This window comes from Lutzomyia longipalpis, chromosome 2, assembly GCF_024334085.1.
Source record: "Lutzomyia longipalpis isolate SR_M1_2022 chromosome 2, ASM2433408v1".
NCBI classification, from domain to species: domain Eukaryota; kingdom Metazoa; phylum Arthropoda; class Insecta; order Diptera; family Psychodidae; genus Lutzomyia; species Lutzomyia longipalpis.
In genome coordinates, this window is record NC_074708.1 from 18,041,764 (window position 1) to 18,058,921 (window position 17,158).

A 17,158-nucleotide genomic window follows, 5' to 3' on the forward strand; every position below is an offset into this window, starting at 1 on the left:
AAGTTTTCTCCCCCAATTCCCAAACTCTGGCGCCTTTGCCCGTCAAATGGCATTAAAACGAGCTTAAGGGGTGGCTTGAGTGAATGGACAGATGGCAAATTGACGGGCTCAGGCAAAAAGTTCAGTGAGTTTTGAGACGTGTAGCGTGTTATTAATTAAATATTTAATGCCTTTCGCAATTACAACTAATTCAATTTCCATTCTAACAACCCCAACTTCTCGCGTTGGTGTTTTGAGGGTACGCTAAGCTCTCATTTCCATTTTCCCAAAACTCGGGGGAGCTTTTCCACGCCAAACAGCCTCTCAAAAACACCCCCAAAAACCCAAATGAGATCTTCAATCAGAGTGGGAAAGTAAATGAATACACGAAGAAAGGGATTCGCAATGGTCTGTTGATATTTTAATAAATAGAAGGTAATTAATTTCTTTGTCGTACACAATATTGAGTGAAAATTACATTGAAATCCCAATGAGAATTGGACTGATTAGGCAGAATTCATGTTGGGCTCAATTCCAATGGGGTGAGTGGGTGGTAGATCAACTGATGGGGGAGGGAGGGTAAAAGGAAATAGATGGATGCTACTTAATTTCCCTCAGAAATTATCAACAGCAGAGAAAAGTTTCTTTTCCCAGAAAGGAAATCATTGTGGGTTTCTATGGCTGAGAAATCAGACACTTGAGGAATGGTAAATATTTTTTCGGCGAAAAGCTTCCGAAGGATAATCGGAATTAGGTTAAAAGACGTTTTTGCGGAGAAGAAAGCAAAGCTTTTTTTTCTCCCGTCAAATCTTGAGGATTATGAGGGGTTAGATCTTGTAAATTCTTTTCATTTAACATCTTCATTTGAACTTAAATTACGATATGTAAGCTCTAAATGTAATTTTTTTTTCTTCACTTATTATTAATGAGGTTGGTTTCAAATGAAAATAAATATTTTTTTTAGGAATTGTGAATTATGAAACTCGGTATTATCAATTCACAAAACCATTGAATAGTGTGAAAAAGAACGTAAATAAAAAAGCTTTTGGATTTCAAATATCTAAAGAATATTTTCCACTGTTCCGGTTCGCTTCATTTTACGATATTCAATTAATCTTTTATGGAAATATTTCAAATTGATTAAAATTTTTACGATACAGAATCTTCATTCAAGAAATGTTCTTTCACATCTAAACTTTCTTGAATCCGTAACTTTCTCGCATGTTATATTTTTAGAATCTCATGATAAATTACAGCCACTCGAAAGGATTATACATATGTCTAAAAGGAAGACCCTTTTGCCCCGGAAATGATGTTGAATTGAATAAAAATTGAAGGAAATAAATAGAAGAGAAGTCGGAGGAAAATTAGTTGGTATACCACAATCGTGGCATACCAAGTATTGTAATCGTCGGAAAAACCGACCACCTCGGATCGGGCTCAAACTTGGTATGAGCACGTTTTGCACATCCCACATTACGAAAATGGTGGTGGAAAATTTTTGATCCGGCCGGCCGGCCTGCCGGCCGGTGCGCCATACTTTGCCTTATAAGTCGAGAACGGTAAAAGATAGAGACTTCCGGTTTGAAGTTTTCTTTAGAAATGTGAGTGTAAATTTTCTTTTTTTCGAATTTTCGAAATCCAAGATGGCCGCCATCCGCCATTTTGGAATATTGTCAACCACTTTCCTTATAGTTAGAGGTCTGAAATTTTAGTATGTTGTAGGGCTCAGTGAGACGTTTTCATCAACAATTCATACTTGACAATCGGTCAAGCCGTTTAGCAAATATGGCGGTCTAAAGCAAAAAGCGTTTTTTCGATATAACTTGAGAACGGCTTGACCGATTTTGCTCATCTTGGTATCAAATTAAAGGTTTTAAGAAGCTCTACAACTATCTAGAACATTCCAAGTTCTAAAAATGTCTGCAAGAGGCGCTAAATACAGAAAACAAAAATTGCCTAACTTTAAGGGGCAATATCTTCGAACCCCGATCATAGATTTCTTTTAAATTTTGATATGTTGTAGCCTGACTCAATATCTTTCACCAGCCCGAAAATGAAGAAAATCTATTTCGCCGTTTAGAAGATATAGCCATTTGAAAAATTCTTGAATTTGAAAATTTCTAAGAGCCATATCTCTTGAACGGCTTGTCCGATTCGGCTCAACTTGGTATCAAATTAAAGGTTATGCAAAACTCTACAACTTTCTAGAACATCAAAAACCTCTAGAACCATTCCTTGAGGACAAAAAGTGCAAAAAACTGTTTTGGTAGAACAAAAATCCGCCATTTTGTGTTCTGGAGGTGACCTTGAAATGTATCGAAATATATGTCAGATTATAGCTTATTTCAATACCTTTCCAGAACTAGTCAAGAAATTTCTGTAGGTTTTATAGAACTTCAGATATGAGCATTTTAATCTGTCAAATTGTTAAATTTTACAAAAAATCGACTTTGCCTACTAATCTACTCAGAAATTAAATTACAACGCATAGACTGACCCATCCGCGTTGTGGTATACCAACTTTAATAACTGGACGCGTTATGATTGACTTAATACCCGCAAATGAAGAGATTTTCGGAGCTTTCGGATGGAATACATAATGTTTTATTTGCAATTCAACAAGCACGTTTGTCGGAATAAATATGTACATATGAATGACAAGGAATGAGCAGATGGTGTTTCGGTTTTGTTTTATTAATAATTAAGAAGCAATATATGGGTGAGATTGAGAGCTGCGGGCTGGTTGGGCAAGAGACCAAGAATAGATTTTCAAAGTGATATTGCAAATGGGGATGAATGAAATGTTAAGATGAAAGAGGTGCGGGATTTCAAGTGAAAGGCTTGAGGGCATTTTGTAACATTTTCTCTCTTGAAATTTCAATCATGCGCTCATTTTAGCACTTGAAAATTGAAACTGCATGAATCGTGTGTCTCAAATGGGATGATGTGCAATTTAATTTCACACCAAGATCGTTGAATTTCATTAGAATTTCATTAAGAAAAAAGTACGCCTCAAGTACATTGTTAAATGGTGAGGAAGAAAACTTCCTCGCAGACGTCAGCATTTTAGTGGGTGTGACACCAAAGAAGGGGATTGAAAGAATCAAATAAAAATGTTAATGTTGCTCCTTAAAAGTCGGAATGATATAAAATGTAATTTTATGGGTAGTTTGATAATTCCCATAATCCCTTATGCTCAAAAATTCACACAAAATCATAGGAAAATGATATGGGATCATGGAAATATCATATTTTGACATTTAAATTATGTTCAACATTTTGAATTTTCACACTGCAATTTCTAACGACAATTGAGATGGAATGAATTATGACAATTTAATTAATTTATCCTAAACCCTGTTCGAACCACATTCACCTTAACACCCTCCTGCAACCGCATATTAATTTCATGTTAAGGGGAGAAAAGGGGCGCAATTGCTTTAGCACCAAGTTGAAGGAGCTCCTTGTGCTATTTATCGAGCGTGCTCATGACAATCAGGATGTTCACATTATATTGAGACACTCTGTGGAAATTGATATTGCTTCCTTTCTCATTTGACACAAAAGGAGCGATAAGGAGACTGGGTGTGCCTCATGTTTTGGGTGCAATCGATCTGTTTTCAAACATTCCCAAAAGCTCCCATATAGACAAGCGTGAGAAGAATTTAAGGGATTCGCGAACAGCGTCTAGGATGGAACAACTTGTCATGAAAATAAACTACCATTACAAGTTTCTTCCTCCTTCAATGTCTTTACAGAGCCATAATTGCTTCCTTCTCGTAGATAAAAGATTAGACGTCGATGAGAGGGCGAAAATGTAAAGAAAAATCTCTAATCATGAGGAAACTTTAACTGAGAGCTCACAATGAGACCTTCCTACCGGATTTCCACATTGATGCTGTGCTATATACATACATATATAGGTATGTACATAAAAGAGAAATATGGTGAAAACGTGTCACTCAAGGGTACAATGAGTTTGTTGAAAATCCTTTATTCAGAGCTTGTAAACAATGAAATTTCAATCGACCAAATATGACGGAATATTAAGATTTCAAATTCAACAACAGAAACTTTCTTAGAAAGGTAAGAGTGGACGTCAATTCATTTGCAAGTGATTTTGATCGTCAAAGTAATATAAAAAATGTATGTAAGTATGTAGGGGTAGAAAAATAGATAAAACGAAGAAAAAAATCACAGATTAAAGACAAAAATCAAGCTGAAAGATGACAAAAGACAAGAAAGCTTTCTTAAACACTGATAACGTTTTCCTTATATCCTTCAGACTATTAACAAAGCAATTACTTAAATCATAAATAAGGCATACAACTTATTTAACACCCTATTTTAAAAATTCCCACAGAAGTTTTCACAAAAGTTGTTCCTTTTTTTATCTGGCTAAAAATCTTCTCAATATATTTTCCCAACTCTACCATGAAGCTTTCAGAGGGAAAGCTGACTGGCGTATCACATGCGAGAGTCTTTTATCTTCCAATACCACCCAGTAAAGAAGGTGGGTGTTAGAATGGCCATGGGGAAGTTTGTGAAATTCGCAAGAATTTCCTTCTTATGGGTGGGGATTTTCCATTCGTGACTTTTGACATTTCGTCTCAGTGATTATAAATGTTCCACGTTATTTTTCTTCCCACTTTATTCGATTAAAAATTTAATTTGATTTTTAGCTGACTCTGCTGTATATGGAGCTTCCTCTGGGAATTTTACTGTTGATCATCCCTCATTTTGTACCCTCCCCCCCTTCCCCAACTTCCGCATGGAATTCCAGAGAGGACATCCCCAAACTTCTCCGAAATCCATAGGGTATATTGGGGTGAGAATGAGGAGTGTCTCACACACAGACACACCTGCTTGTGACAATTGAGAAAATCCCGGAGGTAATCCAATCTTTATTCGATTTTTTATGTAATATCATATAGGGGTGTATTACACTCATAAGCAGGGAGAATTACGTTAATAGAAATAAAATTTGCTCAGAAGCGCACGCTTTTTCATCGAAAGCAGTCTCATGAGATATCCTACCTATCCTATACCAAGATTTTCAAGGGGCTTTATTGTGCTTTCAAGTTCTTTCGCAGGTCTTATGCCACATGAAAGGGAAACGTTACGAAAAGATATGCTTTTGCTGGATGAAAGACTGGTGGAAGTTTAAGGAACTTCCCATGTTACATCGGAACACGGTACACGGAAATACCTCGAAGATGATGTCTTAAATCTGTCACATAAGCTTTATTTTGGATTTTCCCCTTTTACCAAATTCACCCTCTCAAGGCAACATTTTTATCTCTTACTGTCGCAAATTGTTGTATATGTTGTTCACTCCTTTGAAGTTTATCTTTTATCACAAAGTCTACGAAACTTATTTTCAGATGTTTTTCCTGGATTCGTGAAAACATTTTGGTGTATTTAGTCAATTCAAAGCTAGAAGCTTTCGTTGCAATGCATTCGAATAAAATTCAAAAGAAAAAGAATTCCTTTAACGAAATTTTGAAAAAGAAAAATATCTTTTTTAAGGATGTTGATTCTATAGAAATACTAAAAGAAAACTAATTTTCACAAAAAAAAAACAAAACTTTTAAAACTTTAACTAATCCTGCTAAATTGTCTCCCAAACTAATGATACAAAAAAGCACAGAGAAAAAAATTAAGCTCATTTTGTTAAACTTACAGCAATGCGTTTAAGTTAACTTTCAAAAGCAATTACGATAGAGAAGTTTAGCAAACGAAAAACCTTTACCAACGTAAAACTTTGTCGCTCTTCTTGTATTTTTATATGACAACAGGGAGCTGTGTGATAAAAGAGGGGGTGTTAAACTTACTTCAAAAGGAGCATTTACCTCGTCCTTTCCAATTAGTGTAACTTTCTTTATTGGCGTATTGACGACGATGGTTTCTCGTTTGCTGCTCTTTAAATTACTCTTATTTATCTGTTGTGCCATCACCATTTTCCTCTGTAATTTAAACTATTTCCACTAAATCCTCCCTTGAGACACACATATACACACATATAAAAAGAAGTGAACAACAATATTTGAGAGTCAAACACCTTCGACACAAAATTGCGCACAATTTAGCAAAGATCTTGAATGATTTGCATGATTCGCATCACTTTGGTACACATAAGACAAATTTCTATGACGACATAGCTGTAGCACATGCATATTGTCTTTGCAAATCCATTAAAAGTTTGTCGTTGGCATTTCTTGGCGAAAAGCTTCTTCTCCTTACATTGTAAATACAATGACAATTTATTATCTCTGTAACACTCACAAATACAATGAACAACGCCAGCTATAAAAGGATCTTTATAAAATTTTCTATCAAATTGTTTATCTTGTGGGGATGTTGGTGCAAAAAATGTCGCACTTGTGGTGCTCTTGATTTACAGAGAGCAACAAAAGGTGGCAGGCGTTAGGTACATATACAAAAATACTTATAGCAAAGGGGATGGTTTTATTTTATTCTGAGGGAGGCGGGATGAAGAGACAGTGTTTGATAACAAGTGGTCAAAGGTGACCGAGAAAGAGCAGAAAGCGCACGAGCTTTGCAAACGTTGAACTGATACTGAAAGGTTTGTTGACGAAGAAGTACCACCACCGTTTGCATGGCACCAAAACGACGCATCGCTCAAACTCACGAGATTTTCCGACGCTTTCCCCACACAGCAAATCTCTCGCACTCCATAAATTTTCCCGCCAAGCTGTGCACAGACACACAAGTGGACTTGTAGGTTGGAAGTTTCGTTCAATCTACGGTTGGGGCGTCATTAAATTAGGCAAGTCGGAAATTAATGCCCATAACGATTAGAAATCATTAATGCTTAATGAATTCCTAACGCCTCACTTTCAATTTCCTCCCTCTTTTTGTTTCACTACATCTCATCATTCGAGCATTCTCTCCTGTAGCCTTCCTAAAAGCTCTGAAAGCTCTCACTATGTACAATCGTCAAAAGAGAAATAAGAGAGAAGTGAAATCGTCCGATTAAAAGCACTGAAAAGCTCACCAATATTCGAACCATTCCGGGAAACCTTTCAAGAGTCAACAGTGAGCTTTTAATTTACCGCCAAAGAAAAAGTCCGAGTGAAAGTTCTCCCACATAGTCACTTTCACCCCACTTACGCGTCGGTGTGGAAAGAAAATCTTGGGTGGCTTCCTTCCAAGACTTTCTCCTTTTTGGATTCCATTCACGAATCCCTTCATGGTGTGCCAAAAAACAACCTGACATTATTCCACCACCCCATCAGGTATGTGGGATTCACTGCAGATGACACATCCGGACAAACCCCCATATACCTCACACCATATAAAATTGGAGGTGAATATTGTGAGATTTGTCAGCTGGAAAATTTATTCACATTCAATTTATGTGCCATGCATCCCAATATGATAGTGTGGAAAATTTTTGAAATAAAATCAAATCAAAAACACTGCATATAAAATAAATATAATTTTTTCCCATATTTTGTGGACAGTCTGAAATATACAGAAATGACTTTAGTTTTAATTATAATTTTAAATTTAAAAATGAAACTTTTTCGCTTGTCGTGTTTGTTGAGATTCATTTGACATTTTTTGTGTGTAGGCAGAAATATTTTTTTGCAAAAACTTTTATTATATAAAAAAAATATATTTTCTTATTTTTATCGCTTTAAATTGAAAAATATTTTACACAATTTTAAATTAAAATTAAAAAATTCCTCTGCAGAAGGCATCCTTAAGACTAAGACGATGCTTTCTATGCGTAAAATAAATGTCATGCATCCAAAAACAAATGTCATGCATCCAATAAAAAATGTCATGCATCCAATAAAAAATGTCATGCATCCAAAAACCATGTAAAGGTAAAAAATCTTGCGTTCTTGGTTCATCTTAGACCACAGTTTAACACCCCTTAACTACCACCCTTCCAATAATAATAATATTGTGCTAAGAGGTTCCACATCAGGACCAATATGGATTTAATGATTTAGATAACAAGAAAAGGATGCTTCGATAGATATTCTTTTAGGAGCTTAATCCTACAAGGAAAATAAACCCACAGAGAAATAAATATTTATATAGGTATTAAACCATATTACGTTTTCCTAAATACACATTTTAATGGATTTCCTTGTATGTGGTTGAGGGCTTAGACCTTCATCAAGCTTATAGCAGTCATAACTCTTTGAACTTTCACTTTGCTCTACCTCAACAATTAATTATATCAATTAAAATTTAATATTTTATTTAATAATAATTTATTATGCCACAAGGTGTTTTGTGTTAATTTATTTAATTCATCCAAATAATATTTCAAACATTTTAAGCTTCACCTGAGGAAGCGATGAGCTTTATGTCATACAAAATATTAGGAAATCTCTTCCCTCGCGTGACCACTTTAGCAAACATTTACCTCTCGAGGGAAAATGGTTCAAAAGTTGAAGATTTTCCCAACCATAAACCACTCTGTTATTGGTAAATCCCTCTTGAGCGATATCTTCTTACGAGGAACAATCTCTTTCAAGTTACTCCCGCACGTTCAATGGCCATGAATGTTTGATATTCACACCCAAAATCTTGAAATTTGAAATTCATGACGAAAACCACATCAAGGTTCTCAAATGGTGCCAGTACATGGGAATAAAGTTTCCCGTGCCACGCCATTTTATCGTAGGCAATAACTTACAGTGGCTCAGTGTAAATCCCTTCAGGAGTATACAGCTAAGTCGTGTTGCCATCCCCCTTAATTCTTTCCGCGAAAGAGTGAACACAAAAGAAAGTGCGAAGGAAGTTCACTAGAGGGCCAACTGAATGGGTGGGATGAGGGTGGCTTAGGGTGCAAAAAGCAACAACCAAAGATTAATTACATTGGAAATTTTTCTCTCTGTGCCTATTTTTATATCGCTACCACAAGAAGCCCTCTCGATCTTTTTAGTGCCGAAAAATATATAACACAACAAGGACTGCTTTTATTGCATGACAACAACTAATTAATTCCTCAGCGCGGGGAAAAAGAAAATACACGCTTGAACGGAAATTCGTAGTAAAAGAAAGAGAGGCTTTAATGATGTACGAAGGCTGTGGATTAAAAAATAATTTTTTTTTACTAAACTTGAGATTAATAAAATTCTATCTCCGACTGCATAAAGAATATTCATAATCTTCTTTCGTTTTATAAGTGAAATGTTTTCGTATATAAGTATGAGTGGGAGTGGAAGAATTCAATTTCTCGAGAGCTTTGTATTGTGAATAATAAAATCCTGCAAGGATGAATACGATGAATACAGTAGAGATAACATTTTTTCTCTTCTCTGATTCACTCAAGATTCTTTCCGTCTGGAAATTCCATGTTCAACCATAGTGCTTTCTAGGCCATGCTGCAGGACATATGAATGTTTTCGAAATGCTGTAGTACCCTGGAAAATATTTCATTTTTTCTACTTTATTTCTTTTTAATTTTTTTTTCTTGTTTGCATTTAGGGCTTTTCTGCTTTCGCAAGTTGAGATATCGGAAACAAATTTAGTAATTTTATCTTTTCTAGTGCGCTTATTTAAAGATTTTTTTCAGTACATTTTTCCATATCATTCTTATTCAAAGCTTAAAAAATTTTAAAAACCAATTTAATCACATTTGTTGTACTCAATTTCTCAAAAGTATAGCATTTACTAAGAAAAGTGAAAGAAAATACTGATCTCATTGTAGCCCTGTACTATAGCACGAGAGAAATTATAATATAGAGTAAAATGAAAGATTTTAGCTTTGGAAAATCTTCTCAATATAGTGATATTATTTTCAGTTTATTTCTGTCGTAAATAACATATTTTCTTTTCATACATCATTTTCTTTTTATAAAAGAAAATATGTAAATTGTAAGCTTGTGGGGAGTTTATACTTTTAACAATTGAAAATATTCTTCGAGAATATTCTCTAGACTGAATGTTGTGTGTTGAAATTGTATCAAATTCATTTGAATTACAAAGACGAGCTAAACTTTCGAAAGCTCTCAACCTTCTTTATGTAAGGTGCTTTCATGTTCGAGCTTATCTGATAAGTATGGGAAATTGGAAGTAAACAACCAAGTGAAACAAATTGCAAATAAACAACAACATAATAATCTGACATAATTGTATGGCTAATTTTAAATCAAACAGAAAACCATTAAACTTTTATACATTTCCTGAACATTCTTTTCAATATTTCAAGAAAACATGTTACATGATTTAGTATGTTGTTCGGAAATATAATCTACAATGACAGAGAACAATAAAATTAAATTGCCACGTGAAAGCTGTTGTGTGGCAAATTGCATTTTGAAATTACAATCTGTTGGCGGTTAGGGAATGCAATATGTATGTATAGTGTGCCAAGAACATCCGCTTTGGAAACTAAAACTTTGAAATAATACAAAGTTTATGACTTTTAAAATTGCACGGCACATAAATCTTTTGCATACCACCATACCTTAGATGTCTTAAATATTTCCAATAATCCTCTTTGATACAAAGGATTTTCCCCGCAGGCATTTTAAATTGAAAGTATTTCTACTTTAAGTAAAATAGAAAAACGAGAAAAGTTTTTGAATTTCTCGCAATAAATTCTTTCATAAAATCCTCCACATTCCAAAAAAGCTCTATCATAACTTCCACGAGTGCAAGTACTTAAATCCTCTTCCACATACAGCTTTATTCGAAGTTGTGGCAATCATTGCTCAGTGGATCAGATTTATTCATGGTGGAGTTCCTTTTAGTCACTTCTCCGGGAAGTGTTGAAAAGCAGAAAAATAGTCTTTTTAACAAGCAGCTGTTTAAACACTCATGCGAGGGTGTATCATCCCCTATGGCGACATGCTGTGTGTTTGTTTCTTCTGATATGCTCCCATAGGCATTAAATCCATTCACGGTCGTTTCTCATGCCACCATGCGTTGCTTAACGTGCTGTTAATTCATCATGGAAGAATCTTCAAGCTCAGCTGGAGACCCAAACTGCTTTTTGGATGTTATGGGGATGTGGGTGAAAAGTGAGAGTGCGTGTGAGCTTTCGGGAACGCAAGTTTAATGTTTTGATTTTTTACGCAGAGCTTTTAGTGTCGCCCAGGGGCGTTTTTTTTATATAAGAGTTTTAGCTTACTTTGAAGGCAAATATTTAAGGTATATTATGTTTGATAATTCTTGAGAGACCCTTTACCAAAAAGTATTTACCTATTTGTTTTTTTTTCTTCCCACTAATTGAATTATTTTGCATTTTTGCATTAAAAAAATAATTTTTCTCTAACTCCCCCGTCTTCCCTAAAAATTAGCTAAAATTTTGTTACATATTAAAATCCTAATGTGAGACACCCCTTGTCTTAATTTATAAGAAATCGAACCATTGAGCTTTAGCAAGAAATCAGTGATGTGCCATCTTAGTCGAGGGTGTGTCTCTCATCAGAAAAGCACCACACTTCTCTTCAGTTTTCCTTTAGCTCTCTACCAAAAAAAAAGCTCTAATTCCTTAATGTGGCATTTAAGTTAGTGGAAATAGCTTCCCACATACATATATAAACTATAAATACACTAATTTCCTCTTCTATATTGCTTTTGCGGCGTGAATTAACATTTTTGTGACCCGCCCCGGAGAAATGCGTCATCTCTTTGTGGATATTTTTCTTCATAGAAAAAGTGCGACTATTTAGCATATAGTTTCAGATGGACTTTCAAGAGGGTGTGATTTGCCAACATGGGTAGTTTTGGGTGGGAAAAAGTAGGTCAATTTGAACACACACACAGCATTCTTCTTCGGTCTCTCTAGACACCCACAATAAATAATACCAGGCGTCCCCACTGGGAAATTCACACACAAAACAATCTCACGACTTATTTTTATTGTTAGCCCTTGCAGTGGCGTGCTAGGTCGTTAAGCTCACTCCGTTGGGGGTGGTTTTTATTTTCTCAACTTCATCATGAAATAATGAGGAGCATTTTGTCCCCTTTCTCTGCGATTAAGTGCAATAAATGTGCTCTTACATCCCATTATGGCGCTTATTCGGTACAACACCCGCAGCATAATTTTTGGATGATTCCTCATCCCTCTGCTTTTAACAATCTCCCGCCGTGTATTCATCTGAATTAATTTATTCCACGTTTTCTGACTTTACTCATCGACTAAAAATGAAGACACTATACGTAACGTTCCGTCGGGAAAAGGTCATCACTTAAATACGCACTTCGACCCGCCAAACCCCGGGTAATTTTTTTTCTCCGCCTCATCGCAACCCCCGAAAGCATCTTAAAACCTCCACCCCTCGAGGTTGAATAGATAAAGCGCCTTGAATTTTACCATGTCACAGAACTACCCTCGGCATGCGGGACTATGGATGAGCTTTAAGCTTAGTGATGTCGTATCTTTTATCGTGGGCAAAATGAATGCTGTCGAATACCAGGGAGGGGGGGAGGATATTTGGTTCCTTGATATAATGGCATATAACTAACATATTGAAGGGGAGGGTGGGATCAAGGATCAGTAGCGTGGAGAATGGACAGGCGTGTGGAAGTGAAGAGAAGCTTTTTGACGTGGGATCTACGAAATTTTAGAGACATCCCATGTCACAGGGATTTTAAGTTCACTCCGTCCCCTGTGGAAGTTTGCAATAGAATTAACTTGCATATACATATTCAACATGCAATCATATTCAATGTCTTTTATTCCACTGAGCTAACCTCCCATGGGGGCAACCACGAGAGAACAAGGGGATGTTTTTGAAATTCAAGGTGTGCACATTTTTGAAATCATTCCCTCAAGAGATTTGGGAGAAACTTTTCAGACAACTCGCTCAATTGGACTGAGAAAGGAAAGAAAAAAATTTAAAGTAGAATTTTCCACAATGAAATTCCTAACATTTTCTCTTCCCCATATATGAGGGTAGTCTTCCCGTAGAGAGATATCTCGGTGTCGCATCCAATTTCAGCATTAGCCACCGCTTGTTTAGGTACCACACCCCCTAACAGATACCAAGCTAACTTTTCCCAGGTTAAAGTGAAATTTCGGGTGGGAAAATGAATAGAAAATTGGTGTTTGAAGCTTCACACTCGACTAGCTGCTGAAGTACAAAAGCCCTTCTTCGCCAATTGATTCTCCGCCCTTTTTGTTCGCTAAAAGTTTCCATGCAATTATTCCTCGAACGAGTGTGGAGTGTCGTGATGGGAAAATGAGCCCCTGGGACATCAACTCTCGAGGGGTAAAAAGAAATCAATTTTCGACTGTGAGAGGTGGTGAATTTTTTGAATCTCTGCCAAATCGATATGATGGAAAATGAGTTAGTGAAGTGCAGAAAATTTATTAAATACCAGATACGCGGAAATAATATTGATTCTCCATTTTGCTTTAGCAGGTTATAGATCATTAATATTTTTATGTATACCTAGATAATATAATATTTTATATAGTATTACCAATGAAATTCAGGACTGCGGTAAACTTTATGTAATAACTAAACATCATATTTACAACAAAATATGTAATTCATTACAGTAACTGAATTTTGCAGTGATGGTAAAATAAAATGTATTTGATTGAAAAATAATTTTTTTTTATAAATTGAAAGAGATGGGAAAATTACTAAAATGATAACTTGTGAAAATTGAATTTAATGACAGGTAATGAAGGAAATTGAACCCATTCATTAAAGTTAAACGTATTTTAAAAGAGAAAATTGGAATATAAAACAAAAACTTTAATGAAAATTTAAAATAATTAACATTTTCATTGCCCTGCCCTGTACATTTTCTTTGTTATAAGAAATGTACTATTTACAGAGAAAGTTCCAGATTCAGTTTTGGATTTTGCCATGCAGAACAAATTTGATTGTTAATGAAATTGGAAAAGAGTAATAAGATATTCAAGGCTCGTTTTAGGCCTTTACCCATGAGAAAGAAAGAAAGTTCGGGGCACGTTTTTTTGTTTCACTTTAGGAATTCACACCGAAACAAAGGCAAGGATTTCTCTGAGAACTTTATGTGTGCCTTTTCGTTAGTTCGTCATTAATTACGTTGCTCAGGAACTAACGAATTGATTGCGTACTCCGTGAAGGGACCACTCGTGAGGAAGGAAAGATAGATCAACATCAAGTGGTGCTTTATGTTGATTACATTGAATTGCAAGGAGCAAGGGTATAAAGGAAGAAGGCAATGCCGAGGGAATGTAGCAAGAAGTTATATGAGAAGAAGAACTCCTTCAGAATGGATGTTGCTTTCAACTCTCACCCCGGAAAGGATATGTAACCCTTATAGTATGCCACCAAAAATCTCTTCCGTTGGATGCAATTTTGTGAAGGAAAAAAATTGCAAAATTATCGTTTCTCTATTCTATCCACGCGAGATACCAATCTTAACAGGTTCCGTACATACGTATAGTTCTCCCTCTCTTGGTGCAACCTCATTGCAGCATTGCGCCTCTGGGGGTGACTTCATCTTGTGCATACTTAACACATTTTCCAACTTTTCCAACTGCACCAGATTGTCAGTGTTAATATTTGTAAATGAAAATGTGTACCATCCTCGCTAGAGGATACATAAACAGTGATGTTGCGATTTACATAATAGTGTAAAATTATTACATTCATCCCCCATTGTGCAGAACACATATCTGCATCTTCACACAAATAAAAATATAATGTATAAAATAATATTTTCTCTCCACGATTGCCAGCGGGTGTGGAGCACAAGCAACACTGATATATACATTATTTTATTATTAGTTTGAAATTCATTGCATTCTACACTTCCTGTGGGGAATATCAATGAAACAGCATGGATTTGAAAACTATAAATTGAAAATTGTTGCAAGTAAATTGAGTTTATTGCACAATCTCAGAATCTGTGATAAAATGACGAATGTTTTTTTTTTATTAATTTATGAAAATTGATTTTGCAAAGTTTCCAGGATTTCTTTATCGATAACTTCATTAAAATCTTTTACAAAAAATCTCTTAGCAAATACATAAACTTTGAACAGAGTATAATTAAAAAACTATCTTTAGATTTAATTTTCTTTTATTTTTAGCTCTAGAAATTGTTTTCCTTTGCGAAGCTTTTATTAAACTCTCATTTTCTTTTTGTGCTGCAAAGTGTTTTCCGATTTCTTGAGTTGCTTCAATTAAATATAAATCAATTGTAGTAATGGTGCACCCCGCAAGAGAATACTGAATTGAAAAGCTCACCAAAAGCTCAAAAAGAATCACCCCCATGAGGAAATTGATTTTCCTGCCAATTGCAATTAATTCAGCTATGTATTTTCGTCTTTTCCCCATATCGCCAGTGTGGCGTCAAAAATGAGGAAAAGCAAGGACATGTAGAAGAGTGAGCTGTCGTTAAATATAATCCTAAATCAATAAGCAGAGTATTTAATTAGGTCTGACCAATTTTCAGCACACAATTATACCGCCCATTCAGCATCAGTATGAGGATTTTGGGTACGGAAGCGAGTGTGAAAGGTTCCCCACAAATCTTCCCCCTCAAGTACTGTGATTCAAGTTTCGTGGTAAATGGAATATCAGTCATGTGATAAATTAGACCAGGAGGAGACCAAAACCCCAACATTTCCCAAAAGGCGAAGGATGTTGTGGAGTTTGGGAATTATGTGAAAAACCATTTAGAAATCCACATGGACGAGCGTGAAAGACTTTCTCTCACACTTGAACAATCTTATTCGTTACTCCTAACATCATCTCCACTTCCCTTTCCCTCCTTTAAAATCCTTACATATGTGGATACTCCCAAATGCCTTCTAACCAAAGAGAAAATCTAAATCACATTGCAGACATTTGTGCAATTCGGGTTTTACATCCAAAAAGTGATTGGGATACCCAAGTATTGGGTTCTCTCATGTTAGTTTCATTTTGTAACACTCCAGACTTGATCTATTAGTTTACAACTGCCATGTTTAACCATCGTCGTGAGTTGCAATATTGTATGTCAACAGCAGAAGCCAAAATGTAAATCAACGGTTGATTTTCTGTCAATATGCAAAAGCGTTACGTGGTACGATTGTCAATAGATGTGCGGTCGACATAACTAAACACGCAGAGGGGCACCCTGGGTTCACCATGTTAAAGCGATTCGTTGTGATATAATTAATAGCTACAAATATTTGGACTTATTTTTCCATCATTCTACCCCCAGAGGAATGTTTATTTTGCACGGGAATTGTTTTGTCGTTCAGCTGGAGCTTAATATATGGAAATGTTTGTTCCCCAACCACTCAACCTATAATGCTAACGTGAATTCATATTATATCAAATAATAAGGTAAGTTCCCTAATTTATGGGGATTCATACTTTTTGTTAATTTATTTTCTTGATTAGTTATTGAAATTCAAAATAGTTTACTGAACTTAAAATATAATTATTATTGTATATTTAAAGCTATACGATAAATAATTAGGTGAGTCACAATTACTATAAACCTTATATTATGTAGCATTACCCTATTATTCAATTCTATATAATATCTACATATTTAATTTAGTTTATTGGATATGATATATTGGAACAATATAATCTGCATACCGTAAATTTTAAAACAAATATGCATTGAATTTGGTCATAAAGTAGAGACAATAGACGGCACAATAATTAATGGGTAGTTAGTTATCTATATACAAACCGAAAAGGTGTCAATCATGGACTAAAATTTTTGATGAAAGTTTTGATTTTTTCTATAAAAGTCAAGAACAAAAAGCTCTAAGTCTTTCAAAATAGTGATTTGTCTTTAGTTTAGAAGAAATAAAGCTAAAAGTTTCACAACTATGTAATGTACTTAAGATGGAGAATATTAATGCATTTTGCTGCAGCAATTTAACGCACACCCACTTATAAACCACTTAGAACAACCCTTTTAAGTTCTACCCTCATTTTCACTTGTTGCATTCACTTGATTAAACAGCAATCATCCTCAAAGTTATCGTAAGTTGGCATTTGGAAAGTTTTTCTTTCATTCAGATTTTTTCGAACTAATTTCTCTTAATATTTTTAATATAGGTACATAATTTTCCTGGAAAGCTAATTCAATTTGTAAGAAACTGAATAATATTTTATGGATAATACATTTTGAAGTTTGCCAAGCTGCGCCCTAAATCCTATTCCCTCTGCGGTGAGATGAAAAGGAATAATTCTGAATAAAAAATACTTGCATTTGATTTAAAAAAAAA

The 17,158-nt window shown here is 35.1% G+C and overlaps 1 protein-coding gene across 5 annotated transcripts in view; it reads right to left on the reverse strand.

Annotated features, from left to right (window-relative positions):
• Window positions 1-17,158, reverse strand: part of LOC129791090 (inactive dipeptidyl peptidase 10) — a 109,094-nt gene that overhangs the window by 24,153 nt on the left and 67,783 nt on the right. The window contains exon 1 of one of the 5 annotated variants that reach the window (XM_055829030.1): window positions 5,835-6,563. The exons of 3 other annotated variants lie outside the window; for them this stretch is intronic. In XM_055829030.1, coding sequence (XP_055685005.1) covers window positions 5,835-5,942 — 108 coding nt within the window. In that variant the 5' untranslated portion in view covers window positions 5,943-6,563. Of the gene's footprint in view, window positions 1-5,816; window positions 6,564-17,158 lie in introns of those variants that run through there. One more of the 5 variants, XM_055829028.1, reaches the window with a different exon arrangement.